General features: G+C 53.9%; 1 protein-coding gene across 1 annotated transcript in view; it reads left to right on the plus strand.

Moving 5' to 3' along the window:
- The window catches only part of LOC116944245 (large neutral amino acids transporter small subunit 2-like), a 40,446-nt gene extending 26,606 nt beyond the window's left edge, over positions 1–13,840 (plus strand). The window contains exons 7-11 of the mRNA XM_032957760.2: positions 567–670; positions 7,301–7,397; positions 7,742–7,891; positions 9,903–10,080; positions 10,377–13,840. Coding sequence (XP_032813651.2) covers positions 567–670; positions 7,301–7,397; positions 7,742–7,891; positions 9,903–10,080; positions 10,377–10,543 — 696 coding nt within the window. The 3' untranslated portion in view covers positions 10,544–13,840. The remainder of the gene's footprint in view (positions 1–566; positions 671–7,300; positions 7,398–7,741; positions 7,892–9,902; positions 10,081–10,376) is intronic.
- The last annotated feature ends 1,039 nt before the right edge of the window (positions 13,841–14,879 follow it).

Genomic DNA, 14,879 nt, shown 5'->3' on the forward strand with positions numbered 1-14,879 from the left:
GGCCTTACCTGGTAAAAATAAAAAAAAGTTTAGTTGAATAGTTACATTTGATGTGTGTGTATGTGTGTATATCGACTCGGCCATACAAAGAGTACCAGGTATCAGCACTGGGTAGACAAATGCGGCTGGGCAGGCGTGGTGCTGGCCACCCACCCCCTCGTGTGCCGTGCCGGCCTTCATAGGTGCTGCTCGCTAACAGCACTTACCCCAACAGCCTGTTAAAAGGCTAAACGGAGGGGTATATTTATATTTTGTGTGGGGGACCGTAAGTGTAGCGGTTACAAGCCTGGCGACCCAAGTTCGATTCCCCACTTACGGTCAACACCCAGTGACGATTACGTGAAACGGTGCTGGCCTATCTGATAGGTCGACTCAGCCTTAAATGAGCACCTGGAGCAATCGTGGGAGACGAAGGTGGCCGGCGGGTCATGGTGCTGACCACCCACCCTCTCGTATGCCACCCGAGTCCTTCGTAGGTGCTACCACTCGCCCACCGGCACTTGCCCCAACAAGCCTGTTGGAGCTACGCGGGGCGGTGGGCTCTTTGTCTTTGTGCACGTGTGCAGACGTTCGGAGAGAAGCTGCTGGGGGTCATGTCGTGGCTCATGCCGATCTCCGTGGCGCTCTCCACGTTCGGCGGCGTCAACGGCTCCCTCTTCACGTCGGCACGGTGAGGAACAAAGACAAAGGTCCCCTTCCCCCCCGTGTGTAGCCTGTAGGGGGTAAGTGCTGTCAGCGAGCAGCGCCTACACACATTCACGCGTGCACACGCAAGTGCGTCGAAACGAGGCAGGCCGCCGTGGTCATCACCGCAGGGGTCTCAACATCGCCGCTTCACTGTGGGCCGTGGGGAGGGGGGGGGTTGTGTGGGGCGGGGGGGGGGGGCGTGGGGGGCCAGTGTCGAGGGTCATGGGGGGGGAGCTGGTAATGGACGTCACACTTCTTGGAAGCCTCTCTGTCACAGTAGCTGTCGTGTACCCGTAGGTGGGGGCTGGGTTACGGCCAACATGGGTGACGATAATCTGAACCGGTCCTGGGCCTCCCCTAGGTCGACTCAGGCTTTAAATGAGTACCTGGTGCGGTGTGTAAACATCGCCACTGGGGAGATAAAGGTCGACCGAGGCGTGGTGCTGGCCTCCCACAACACAAACACCACCCAGGTGGCACACACCTGCGTGGCCACCGTCAGTTTGCAGAGATATTAAAAATCTCCGACCTGGCATTGTGACGGGGAGAGAGAGTGGGGGAGGGGGCGCGTTTGGCATGCGTGCTCGCTCCATCGTTCGTCCAACGCCGTGTGAGGATTTGCGTTGGGCAGAGCGGTGGTGGAGGTGCTGTTGATGGACCCGGCCCTCCGTTCACCCCCCGGGCGTCGCAACACGATCTTAACCGGAATCAGAATCTTTGTTTATGCAGGAGGTATCGGATGAGGTTATGAAAGCTCATCGGAGTTATCCATTAGTGGGCGGGTTGTTAGACCGTTACATCAACAAACAAAACAAAAACACGACAGGAGGGTATAGGCAAGGTAAACAAATCACTCGAACCAAAAAAACCCCTAAACAATATATATTTTACTTGAGCAGATAACCCACGGAGCCATTTGGTTTCTTTTCCAGAAGCGACCTGGCCACAAATGACAGCTCAAGGAAGTAGAGAGATGTGAAGCAGCCAAATTCTCTAAACGCGTGAAGTTGATTTTATAAATGTGGAGGGTAAAAAAACCGATGGAACCGAAGAAAAATCCACGCGACCACGGAGATCAAATTGCAAACTCCAAATATACAGGAGGCGTCGATGTCGAACTCGCGAGAACCTCCTATGTATACCAGGCGATGAACCAGGGCTGCCTGTCGGATTGGAATGGGGCACTTCCGGCAGCGGCAGGCAGGGGGGCGGGCGGGAGGCTGACGGCCACGTGGCGAACGCGCGACCGCTGGCCACGTGCTGTTGGGTTACGCTGCATTAATTTTAGGCCGAGTCGACCTAGGCGAGAACCAGCCCCCTCCTCCCCCCCCAACTGGGGGAGCGCCCTTCTGCTCGTTGCGTAATGGATGTTCTCGGCACGTGGCCAATAGCAGGGAGGGAGTTTGGCAGCGAACGCCACGGACGCGCTTGAACGTGAGCCGAATTAGACCGGCCCTTCCTGTTTGCCTCTCGCTGCATTTGCTGGGGGGGGGCTGTGGGGGGCTCGGGGGGGCTCGGGGGGGGGGGCTGTTGTTTATCAGCAGCAGCCCCGGTAGCGAATGGAACGTCGTCATCTTCTTCCGTCTATTAAGAGTGCCACGGGGCGCATGTACGGAGGTCATGAGGGTCGTGGACACGGGGATGATGATGATTAGGATGAGCATCTTTGCAGTTGTTTGGCGCTGCGTTTTGTAACGAGTGTCGTGTTGGGGTCACTCTCCGGGGAGGGAGGCAGGTGAGGAGGGAGGGGGGCAGGCGGGGAGGGAGGGGGGCAGGCGGGGAGGGGGGCAGGCGGGGAGGGAGGGGGGCAGGCGGGGAGGGAGGGGGCAGGCGGGGAGGGAGGGGGGCAGGCGGGGAGGGAGGGGGGCAGGCGGGGAGGGAGGTGGGCAGGCGGGGAGGGAGGGGGGCAGGCGGGGAGGGAGGCGGGCAGGGAGCGAGTTGATTTGGGGGCATGGGGAAAAAAGGCACGGGCGACTGAGTGCCAAGGCGGCCTCCCACAATCGGTGCTGCTGCTGTACACCAACAACAATTGCCCAAGCTCTCGTGGTCCTACAACACTGGGATCTTTGGACAACTCCACATTTAGTGAGTGTTTGGAGTTCCTGGAATAAACCAATGCATGTGAGGTGAGGGGGTGCAGGCAGAATGGAGTGGGGGGGAGCAGGGGGGGGAGGGCAATCACTCTATTCCATTTCATAGTTCCATTTTTTAGGTATAGCCCTGTGAGCCATTCGGCTCTTGAATCGGGTGCAACCACAACAAACAAAACACGAACAAGAAAACATCTTAAAGTGACTATGTGACTGTGCAAACAGAAAATGCAGGAAAAAACAGCAAAATATTCCTGAAAAAGCACCGTACACCAACGCTGTGTGCAAAAATCCCAGTGGGATGCAAGTCAAACAACAACAACCACAAGAAAACTTAGATTAAGGCCAGCAATCTAACTCCGTACTACAACAAAACAAACATGTCCAAACCAAAAAACGTTTTTGAGGTCATTGTTCCCTCGGAGAGAACTTGGCGACTCGTGGTGAAAGGAATGATCGGGGCATGACTCCACTGGAGTCCGTGGCATCTCTCTCGTCATCGTTATAGCGGAGCTGGTAGAAGAGGGAGAGCGAGAGGAGAGTTGGCACAGTCATTCGCCCTCTGGTAACCGCCCCTACTGGTTCACCCGGTTCCAGAGACGTGATCATTACCATTAATTTTATTTTATTTCCCTCGAGGCAAATCATCGGTGTTGTTCACTGTACGGGGGTGGAGGGGTTGGCACGGCCCCGGCGCAAGGGCACGGCCACCGGCATCCGTGGTTGTCGGAGATCCCGCGATGTACCTTGGAATGGGTAGGGGGGGGGCAATTTGTCACAATTTTTGGTAGGACCACGCGGTAGCCGTGCTCTGACGATGGAGCGAACAGCAAATGTGCCGTGTGAAACAAGTTATTCTTTAGGCACACCGGAACGTGGATTTTCATTACCGAGCTGTGTGTTTCTGTGCGCGTCTGTCTGTGTGTGTGTGTGTGTCTGTCTGTTTAAGTCGTAGTTTCGTGGTCATTTTTTGAAGGTGGAGGGGTTACCAGCCCCTCGCACCCGTCCAGAGCCCCCGTTTAGCCCCTGTGGTGGTCACAGATGCCATGAGGGGAGGAACCAATCGGAATTGGCCCTCCCCCCACAGCACTGTCCACGGCAGAGTTGCTCGTCTGGCACCGCGAGGGGGTAGGGGGTTGTTTTGCCAGACAATAATAACAACGGTAGGAGGCTGCTAGATTTTTGTGCAGCCCATGGACTTGTAATTACCAACACGCTGTTCCGGTATCGGCGCATCCACACAACATCATGGATGCATGCCGGGTCCAAGCAAGAACATCTGCTGGACTACATAGTGACAGACCAGCGGATGGGAGCCCATGTCCTTGACACCAGGACCTACCGTGGAGCTGATCTGCCCTCTGACCATCGACTTGTCATCTGTAAGATGCGCCGCCCATTCTTCCGCTCCGGTGGTAGGTGTACACCCAGGACCCCATTCCAACCAAAAGTGGCCTGGTCTTGGTTATCTGATGAAAGTTGCAAGCGAGAATTTCATCATCGCCTGCGGCTGGGGTTGGCATCGTCCCCCACTCCTCCTGATGTCGAGGGTAAATGGGCGAGGTTTAGAACTGTGATTCATGCAGCTGCAATGTCTGCTTTGGGTACGCGGTCAGGACCTCCCCAGAGACCCTGGCTGACAGAGGAGGTGTTCAGGATGGTTGAGAAAAGCGACAGGCCCACTGTCATCGGCTACAGAATCCCACGTCAGAGAATGAGGAGGCTTACCGCAACCTTTGCTCGGAGGTTCGGAGAGCCGTGAGGTGCTGCAAGGATGGGTGGTGGTCGCGGGTTGCTGAGGAGATGGAGTCTGCCTCGGTGGCCCACGATCACAAATCTCTATTTAACTCCATCAAAAAAGTAACCTGCAGCGCCACACCTTTTACCATCATTAGGGGAAAAAACGGTGATCCAATCTCCGACCCCCAGGAACAGGTTTGCAGATTTGCTGAGCATTTCTGTGAGGTCCTGGGGGAGGGAAAATCCCTCAGCCAGGAAAACATCGTGGCACAAAGTGAGGATGACCCTGCTGAGGCTGCGGTGCCTCAAATATTGGAAGAAGTCACCCCCTGTGAGTGGCTGGCTGAAATGCCATCTGTTGAGGAAGTACTGAGGGTGATCCGGAGTCTGAGACCAGGAAAGGCAGTGGGCAGAGATGATCTCCCAAGCGAAATGCTGAGGGAGGGTGGAGTTTGTGCACAGATTGCCCTAAATGACATCATAACAACAGTCTGGACCACTGGACGGGTTCCGCAGGATTGGAAGGATGCCCTGGTGGTCCGCCTCTTTAAGAAGGGGGACCGCACAGACTGTAACAACTACAGGGGCATCTCACTCCTCAGTTTGCCGGGAAAGGTCCTGGCAAGGATTATTCAACATCGCCTTGCCAGGCACGCTGAGAAGAGGCTTGCGGAGCCCCAATGCGGTTTCAGGAAAGGGCGGTCCTGCACAGATGCCATATTTTCTGTCCGTCTGCTACAGCAGAGGTCTAGGGAATTCCTGCAAGACCTACATCTCTGCTTTATTGACCTGGTCAGGGCCTATGATACCATCAATAGGCCTGGGCTTTGGGTTGTTCTTCGTGCTTTTGGAGTACCTGACCCTCTGCTCACGATCATTAAGGACCTTCATGATGGTGAGCGGGCCCAGGTAAAACTACGTGGCCGGGAGTCCGAGCCTTTCCCTGTACACCTTGGGGTGCGACAGGGATGTCCTCTGGCTCCCACATTATTTAACATCTATTTTGACCACGTAGTTCGTGAAGCCTTCAATCGCTGTACCGGGGGAATCTCCATATGGTACAGATATAATGGGAGGCTAATCGATGCCCGGGTGCGGTGAAGAGATGGCTCCCTATTGCTCAACCACGTTATGTATGCTGATGATTTGGTATTAGCTGCTCATTCAGAGGAGGAGTTGGAGACGCTGCTGCTGAGACTGGAGTGTGCCACTAAGAGATGGGGCCTTACCATCAGCCCCACCAAAAATAAGCACCTGCCTGGGTATTTTGTACCATCAGACACTCCACCCTCACAACTCCCAATCGGTGATGGGGCAGTTGTGGAGAGAGTGGAGAATTTCCCATGCCTGGGAAGTGTGCTTATGACCGGCTCCAGTTTAACAGCAGAGGTCTCACTCCGAATCAGTCGAGCGGCAATATCTTTTCATCGGTTGCGTAACGCTGTGTGGAAGCTACCTGGTCTGTCGCTCCGCACTAAGCTTCAGGTCTTCTCGGCCACGGTCATTCCCTCCCTTCTCTACGCTTGCGAAACGTGGACCCCCCTAATGGAACGTCTTCGCCGGTTAGAAACATTTAGGCTGGCCTGCCTACGATCCATCCTAGGTTTAACCAGACTGGATTGTGTGAGGAGCTCACAAATCCTTGAAAGATCTGGGCAAGGTCCCATCGGTGAGCTCCTCCGGCGGGCAAGGCTGCGATGGCTGGGGCATGTAGCCCGCATGCCCAGCCACCGCATGCTGAAACAGCTTTTGTTCGGCCAGATCGAGGGGGCTAAACAGGCGCGGCACGGGCTAGAGAAGAGATGGAGTGATGTGGTACAGGAGGACGTGGAGCTGAGTGGATTTGCCGATGACTGGTACCAGCGGTGTCAAGATCGGCCTCTGTGGAGGAGGCTCGTGAAGGATGCTACTGGGCAGTTGGAGGTAGTCGCCCTCCAACAACAACGGAGGGTGGAGGAGCGACGCTCACAACAACGAGCGGAGCGCCGGGTGGCTAAAGCACAGCAGGTTGGCACGGTAGGGGGCACGGGTGGTGCATCAGCCAGTCATCTCAGTCAGTTGACCCGTGGCACCTGGGTCAGCCCTGTGACCTCCTGCCAGCGGGCGTTCGACACTCCACGTGGCCTCAAGGCGCACATAGCCTGGCACAAGCGTCGTGGTGACGTCACCGCCACTTAGTGGCGAATGGTGGTTGTTGTGTCTGTGTGTATGTGTGTGTGTATGTATGGGTTAGCGCGCTGCGCTACGAACCCGGCAACCCGAGGTGAGTGGGAATCGATTGTAGCACAACGTGCTACATTCGATTGTAGCACAACGTGCTACATTCGATTCCCACTCACGTCCAACACCAGTGTGACGGTTATGTGAACCGGTCCTGGTCCTCCCCTAGGTCGACTCGGCCTTTAATGAGTACTGAGTGTGGTGTGTAAAACATCGCCACGAGGGAGACGAAGGCGGCCCGGGCATGGTGCTGGCAACCCCCACCCCCTCGTGTGCCGTGCCGGCTTCCATAGGTGCTCGCTAACAGCACTTGCCCTTGAGTATCTTGAGGCAATATGGGGGGGGGGGATGTTTGCCTTTGTTTTTCCTCGTGCCAGCAGGAGACTGTCACGTGGCATCTTCAAGGTGCACACAGCCTGGCACCGTGGTGACATCACCGCCTTTTAGCGGTTGTTGTGTGTGTGGTTGTTGTGTTGTTGTTGTTGTTGTTGAGGTTGTTGTGTGTGTGGTTGTTGTGTTGTTGTTGTTGAGGTTGAGGTTGTTGTGTGTGTGTGTGTGATCAGGCTGTTTTTCGCCGGAGCAAGGGAAGGTCACCTGCCGAGTCTCCTCGCCATGATTCACGTGCGGCAGTGTACACCCATCCCCGCCCTGCTCTTCACGGTACTCGCAACGCACAAAGGTCCCCCACGTAGCCTCTTGCCCGCGAAGGCAAGTGCTGTGCGAGAGCCCATATGGAGGACCGCACGGCACCCACGAGTGGGTGGTGGGGTGAGGGCCAACGACAAAGATCCCCCGTATAGTCTTTGTCAGACTGTTGGGGCAAGTGCGCGATGTGTTTTGGCACACAGGCGCTACTTGCTAACAGCACTTGCCCCAACAGTCTGTTGACGCCACACGGGGGATCTTTGGTCTTTTACGGTGTGCCACCACATTGCTGATGCTGCTAGCGAGTGACCTGCACACAATCTGTCTCTCTTCCCCGTGCCACTCAACTCCTCCCACAGTGTGCCACCACCCTGCTGATGCTGCTCACGAGCGACATGTACACGCTCATTAACTACGTGGGCTTCATCAACTACCTCTTCTACGGCGTCACCATCGCCGGCATGCTGGTGCTGCGCTGGAAGCAGCCCGACATTGCGAGGCCCATCAAGGTGGGTGGTGGTGGTGGGGGGGAGGAGGTGGGTGGGGAGTGTGGAGGGGAGGGTGGGGGGGGGCTCTAGTGGCTGGGAGGCCTCAGGCGCCGCCGGGCTGCGGGTCGTCACACGGCATGGGGGCTAGGAGAGGGGTTATTGTGCCAGTTTATTCTTGCATAACATATTCTTGGTTCTTTCGGTAAAGTCACGTAGAAGGGAAACAATAAAATAATAAAAATATAAAACAATAACATTCTCACGACGTTTCGACTGCAACACAAGCAATCATCATCAGGTGTGAAAACCACACCAAGAAAATTTGAAAAAAGTGGCGGTTTTTCTTTTTTTTATTGTTCACACTTACGGTGGCTTGCAGACCGCATCCATTATTTTCGTCTCCCCCCTCCTCTTTTCCGAACATAGATGGACTCGTCCATCTGAATAAACTGCCAAATCGCTCTCCGTGGTGCTAACGTTAAAAAAAACCGCCACTTTTTTCAAATTTTCTTGTGGTTTTCACACCTGATGATGATTGCTTGTGTTGCAGTCGAAACGTCGTGAGAATTTTATTGTTTTATATTTTTATTATTTTATTGTTTCCCTTCGTGACTTTACCAAAAGAACCAAGAATATGAATCCCTGCAGTCACGAAAGCTTTAAATCAAAATGTATACTTGAGATGTTTACGACCTCGCCTTATGCAGGAAGGTCGTGGGTTCGATCCTGACGCCTGCTGTCTATTTGGAGTTTGCTCGTCTCTCACCCTCTATCCCCGTTGTGTTGTTGTTGCGTGGATTGTTCTCCGTTTTTTTCCGCGACATTTAGAATCAGCATCACGCGTTCAGAGGATTTGCCTGCTGTAAATGTCCGTGCGACGATAAGCCACTTCCTTGAGCTATCATTTGTGGCCAGGTCACTTCTGAAAAAGAGCTACATAGCTCAGTGGGCTTTACCTGCTAAAATAAAAATAACTAATATATATATAAAAAAAACTTTTTTTTAAAAACACGCTTTAATGAAGTGTACCGTACTCGTAATGGCAGAACTCCACATCTCCAGGAAGTGGCCGCAAAGCTTGCCATAACGTAAGGGACGGTGGTGATTTACAGCCAACGTCAGTTGAGCGTGGACAATTATACCCAAGCCGAAACATAACATAAAAAAAATAATGTTTACATATATATAAAAAAATGTTTTAGGATAGAATCTAGTATTGTCATCAGTATGACATAAGTATACCAAGTTTGCAGTCGATACCACATTGGGAAGTGGGTCAAAATTGAGTAACAAGATTTGAGGATACAACAACAACAGCAGAGAGAGTGATTTAAATAAAAGCGTGTAAAAAAGAGTTAGTTTTAGTTACTTTAGTTTATATGTAGTTCTAGTGATTGTGTTTCCCCGTTCGCTCTTGGTTTACCCCTATCATTTTTCTTTGTCGTGTTTGTTGTAACTCGCTGACCCCATGCCGTTACTATACATGTGGGCAAAAGAGCTTCATAGCTTATCAGATTTCTCCCTCCAGTCTCCATGAGACATTCTGATCACAGATTTCGATATCAGGAAGCCACTGGGAGCAATGCACTTTTACATCGAGATGGAAATCTCATTTCTTTTAGAGCTGATTTTGTGTTTAGTTTGTTGACCTTACCCCCCCCCCCCCCCGCATCTCCAAATAGCACGGGTGGCTACGTATGGTGCATTCCGCTTCTTTGCCACACGTATATACATGTATGTATATATATGTGTATATACACAGCTGTGTACGCCTTTTGGCGTCATCTGGTCGAGCACCAATTGGGTCGAGGCTCAAAAGAAAGCCGTCCCTTGGTGTAGACCAATCAGTTTCAAGGACAATGTATATATTATCATAGTATGTTTATTGTTTGCATTTTGACTGCAGGTATTGTGGTTAATGCAGACATGAATCCTTGTAAAAAGGTTTCAGTTTTGTTGCCGGAAAAAAGAGTTGAGCATCCTAACTGTACTGGACGTGGTTTGCCGCGTGTGTGTCCACGTGCGAGTGCAGGTGAGCGTGATCTTCCCCATCATCTACCTCCTCTTCTGGGCCTTCCTGCTCGTCTTCAGCCTCGTGTCGGAGCCCGTGGTGTGCGGCGTCGGCCTCGCCATGATGCTCACCGGCGTGCCCGTCTACTTCCTGGGCATCTACTGGACAAACCGACCCAAGTTCCTCGACACCATCATCGGTGCGCGCGCGTGTGCACGTGTGTGTGCACTGTGTGTGCACTGTGTGTGCACTGTGTGTGCACTGTGTGTGCACTGTGTGTGCGCGTGTGTGTACTGTGTGTGTGCTTGTGCGCATGTGTGCACGTGTGTGTGCTTGTGCGCGCGTGTGCACGTGTGCGCGTGTGTGTGCGCGCGTGTGTGCACTGTGTGTGTGTCGCCCTCTCTCTCCCTGCGAGAGCGAGGAGTAACGGTGGCACGGCCTTACAAACTGACGTCGTCATCAACGTCGTCACTGTGCGTGCGTCCGTGCGTGCAGACGCGGTGACGTACGGCGGGCAGAAGCTGTGCGGCGTCGTCTACCCGCAAGACGACGCCGCAGCCTCCAAGGGGGAGGGGAGCGGAGATGCGGGGGGCGACACGCAGAGTCTCAAGGGCAAGGGGTGCCCCCCCAGCCCGACGCCCTCGTATGGGAGCACAGAGTGATAGACCTAGCCCCCCCACCCCTGCCCCCCCACCCCCCACCCCCGCGACACCTTGCGGAGACACCCACGTGGGAGCCGCCCACGCGTCTACCGCAAACCACAAATATTTTCATTTCCACCATTTCCACCACCGCTACCACCATAGGCAACGAAAACCGCGGTGCTTGTGCCAGGCTAGGTGCACTCCGAGGCCATCGCGGTGAAGTGTCGGAGGAGACGGGAAGTCACGGGGACAGACCCAGGTGCTGTAGGTTCACTGCCGTGCCAGGCTAGGTGCATGTTGAGGCCGTCACGTTAAGTTTTCGAAGGCTCGCTGCTGGGGGAGCAGGAGGTCACGGGACAGACACGGGCACTGCTAACACCACCAACTACCGCCACTACCGCCACTACCACCAACTACCGCCACTACCGCCACTACCACCACTCCCACCAACTACCGCCACTACCACCACTACCACCACTACCACCACTACCGCCACTACCGCCACTACCACCAACTACCGCCACTACCACCACTACCACCACTCCCACCAACTACCACCAACTACCGCCACTCCCACCAACTACCGCCACTACCACCAACTACCACCAACTACCGTCACTCCCACCAACTACCGCCACTACCACCACTGTCGCCTGTTATTGGCGTGACAGTAAAATATGGTCACGAGACGAAACAGGTAATCGGCGTTCGTGCAGAAACTATCGGAGAGCAGTGGGAACCGTGCTCCATTCCAGGGGCGGAACGTTGGGGAATTCCCGTGATGCACCACGACCTTCTCGCCGCCTTGCGTTTTCCTCCCATACCCTGATCGTGTGGGCTCACAGGGGAATGCGGGGTACAGCTCATCATGTATCGGGTTATTTTAATGGGGAAGCGTGACTTGCACTCTAGTGGTAGTGCCTTACACCAAAAATGCCTACCCCAACTGAAGCCGGCGGAGCGGCGTTCCGGGAAATATGTTTGAGTGGTTAATATGTCTGCAAGAAAAGTATTTTGTATCCGCGCACGTTAGCGGAAGGCGATACCGTGCGTGCGTGTTAATGAACCACGAAAGTAGATGCCACAGAACTGCTCTTGACATCTCTGCAAGTGAGTATTTTGTATCCATGCACAGCCGAGGCTCTGGTCACTGCACGTCAGTGTAGAGCGACATCGGCAGCCGATCAAAGGCGTCATCGTCTGGCGCAGTCATTTTAACCCATGATGATGATGATTGCCTGCTGGAAGACTGCCATTGTTGAGACGCTGAGACTTCGTTTCACTTGGGGGGGGGGGGATGCAGGGAAGAGACTCCCACGGCTCGTGGCGAGAGGAGGCAGATTTCAATCCCTCCGCTCCCTCGGCGTTAGAACATTTTGCACACGAATGCAATCTTAGAATGCGGCGAGTTGGAGTCGCGCATCTCTCCTGAATAGTTACTAGTCGTAGTAGTTATTAGTCGTAGTAGTCATTAGTAGTTGGTATTCGTAGTTAGTAGTCGTCGTCGTCGTGGTGATGATGATGTCGCTGTTTGAATGTTGCGCTGTTCTACCAGAGGTGCTGAACCTATGGCCTCTTGGCAGCGATATTACCCCGTGACTTCATTGAGCTGCACACCCACCTATTGCGTTGATTCATCTCTTGAGCTACTTGGGGCACGATGCTGTTGCTTGCTTTGCTTTCGCCCTGGTGCCTCCGCGCTGGGGGTGGAGGGAGGAGAAGGGCGTGTCACTTTTTATTCTTTACTCGCGAAATTCCACGCGCGGTTTGTTTCGTTTGCTGTTAATTGTCCATCTCGACATCTTCCTTGCGATTGCTTGTTGACGAGGTGACTTTAATGTTCCGTTTCGCGGGACGTTGGCGCGTGATCGTCACGGAGGGGGGTACGGGGGGGGGGGATGACGAGGAGGGGGAGCGAAGAGGGGACGACTCGATACACGCGGTGGGGCTCGGGGTTAGGGGTAGATCCAGAGATGGGATCCGATTGGCCAGTTTTATAGGGTTATGTGCAGGGTTGGCTTCTGGTTGGACGGTGTTGCCTGGCTTGGGTTAGGTATTAGTTGAATGGGTAGGGCTAATGTCTGGTTGACCAGTACGCTATGGTTAGGGCTAATGTCTGGTTGACCAGTACGCTATGGTTAGGGCTAATGTCTGGTTGACCAGTACGCTATGGTTAGGGCTAATGTCTGGTTGACCACTACGCTATGGGTAGGGCTGGTGTCTGGTTGACCAGTACGCTATGGGTAGGGCTGGTGTCTGGTTGACCAGTACGCTATGGGTAGGGCTGGTGTCTGGTTGACCAGTACGCTATGGTTAGGGCTGGTGTCTGGTTGACCAGTACGCTATGGGTAGGGCTGGTGTCTGGTTGACCAGTACGCTATGGGTAGGGCTGGTGTCTGGTTGACCACTACGCTATGGGTAGGGCTGGTGTCTGGTTGACCACTACGCTATGGGTAGGGCTGGTGTCTGGTTCTGGTAATTCTGTCTTCCCTTCTCTGGTCACCTGTGCGCACTCACTGTGCCCAGTGCGCAGCCGGTCGATTCCCGGGCCAGGTGGAGAGATGCGCGTGAACGAGGACGGGAGAGAAGAGAGACTCGACCCTCTTCACCAACTTCGAGTTTCCCTCCCTTCCCCCTCGCGTTCGCAGTTGTCGGAGACGCCACCGGTGCTGGAGACGCCACCGGTATCGGAGACGCCTCCGGTGCAGGCGACGCCTCCGGTGCCGGAGACGCCTCCGGTGCCGGAGACGCCTCCGGTGCCGGGCTGTCGGGGATTGATTTGGCGACGCAGCCGGGGATTAATTTCTTACCAGATATCTTTTTTACTTGAGTGGGGGAGGCACGTGGCTCGTGAAGCCATGCAGCAGCAGCAGTAGTGGTAGGATTTGGCGACCAATATTATTCATACTAGATGTGCTGTGGGTTTGGATCGCGTAAACGTATTGTGATCGTTGTTTTGGGTTGGATCGCGTAACGACGCGATCCAACCCACAACGACCTCTATTATGGATAACTGGAGCTACGTGTGCCGTGCGAGATTCAACATTTTTTTCCCGAGAGGTCCCCGGACTGAAACAAATCCCCCCCCCACCCCCCCCCCGGTTGAAAACTGTGGGGTGATTTTCGTTAATTACTGTGGTTATTGCTATTGATACTGTTTATTTGGTATTTAACGTGGTCATGCAATCGGCTGATTGAGTAGATTATATTAGAGAGAGAGGGGGAGAAGTTCCCAAAGCGATTTGATAACAGCGGATATGTTTTAAAAAAAAACAATAAAAGTTTTTTACGCAAATAAAGAAACTAAAATCCTGATGCCGTCGCTCCACCGGTCTTTAAAATCGCTTTCATCATCATCAACAGCCTTGCCGCGCCATTGTTACCGTGCAGGGCAAAGTTTCGAATGTATGAGATGGAGGGGAACGCGTCCGAGCCATGTGGCGGGGCGAACGCCCCGGCTGGACACGTGGGCTCCTGTTTTTTTTTGGCCAATCGGAGTGCATTACTCGACAAGCAGCCCCAGCCGACGTCACAGTGGTTGTCGCACACGATCGCTGCGATTGGCCACGCCGAGACGCTGGGGCCGAGAAAGCGATGGCCAGCTCAGGTGTCACTGACGAAGTGAGAATGTCCTGTCCTGCGACTCGTGGACTGAAATGGTCTTGCCAACGGTAAAGATGATGATAATAATGATGGTGTAATACTGAGCCGCCTCCACTGACGGTATCCACCCACAGACTCAACACTGCCCATAGACTCAACACTGTCCATAGACTCAACACTCCCCATAGACTCAACACTGCCCATAGACCCAACACTGCCCATATACCCAACACTGCCCATAGACCCAACACTGTCCACAGACCCAACACTGTCCATAGACTCAACACTGTCCATAGACTCAACACTCCCCATAGACTCAACACTGCCCATAGACCCAACACTGCCCATAGACCCAACACTGCCCATAGACTCAACACTGTCCATAGACCCACACTGCCCATAGACTCAACACTGCCCATAGGCTCAACACTGCCCATAGACTCAACACTGCCCATAGACCCAACACTGCCCATAGACCCAACACTGTCCATAGACTCAACACTGTCCATAGACCCACACTGCCCATAGACTCAACACTGCCCATAGGCTCAACACTGCCCATAGACTCAACACTGCCCATAGACCCAACACTGCCCATAGACCCAACACTGTCCATAGACTCAACACTGTCCATAGACTCAACACTGCCCATAGACCCAACACTGCCCATAGACCCACACTGCCCATATACCCAACACTGCCCATAGACTCAACACTGTCCATAGACTCAACACTGTCCATAGACTCAACA

Source organism: Petromyzon marinus, chromosome 20 (genome assembly GCF_048934315.1).
Source record: "Petromyzon marinus isolate PM22_M1 ecotype Great Lakes invasive population chromosome 20, UKy_Petmar_22M1.pri1.0, whole genome shotgun sequence".
Classification (NCBI taxonomy): domain Eukaryota; kingdom Metazoa; phylum Chordata; class Hyperoartia; order Petromyzontiformes; family Petromyzontidae; genus Petromyzon; species Petromyzon marinus.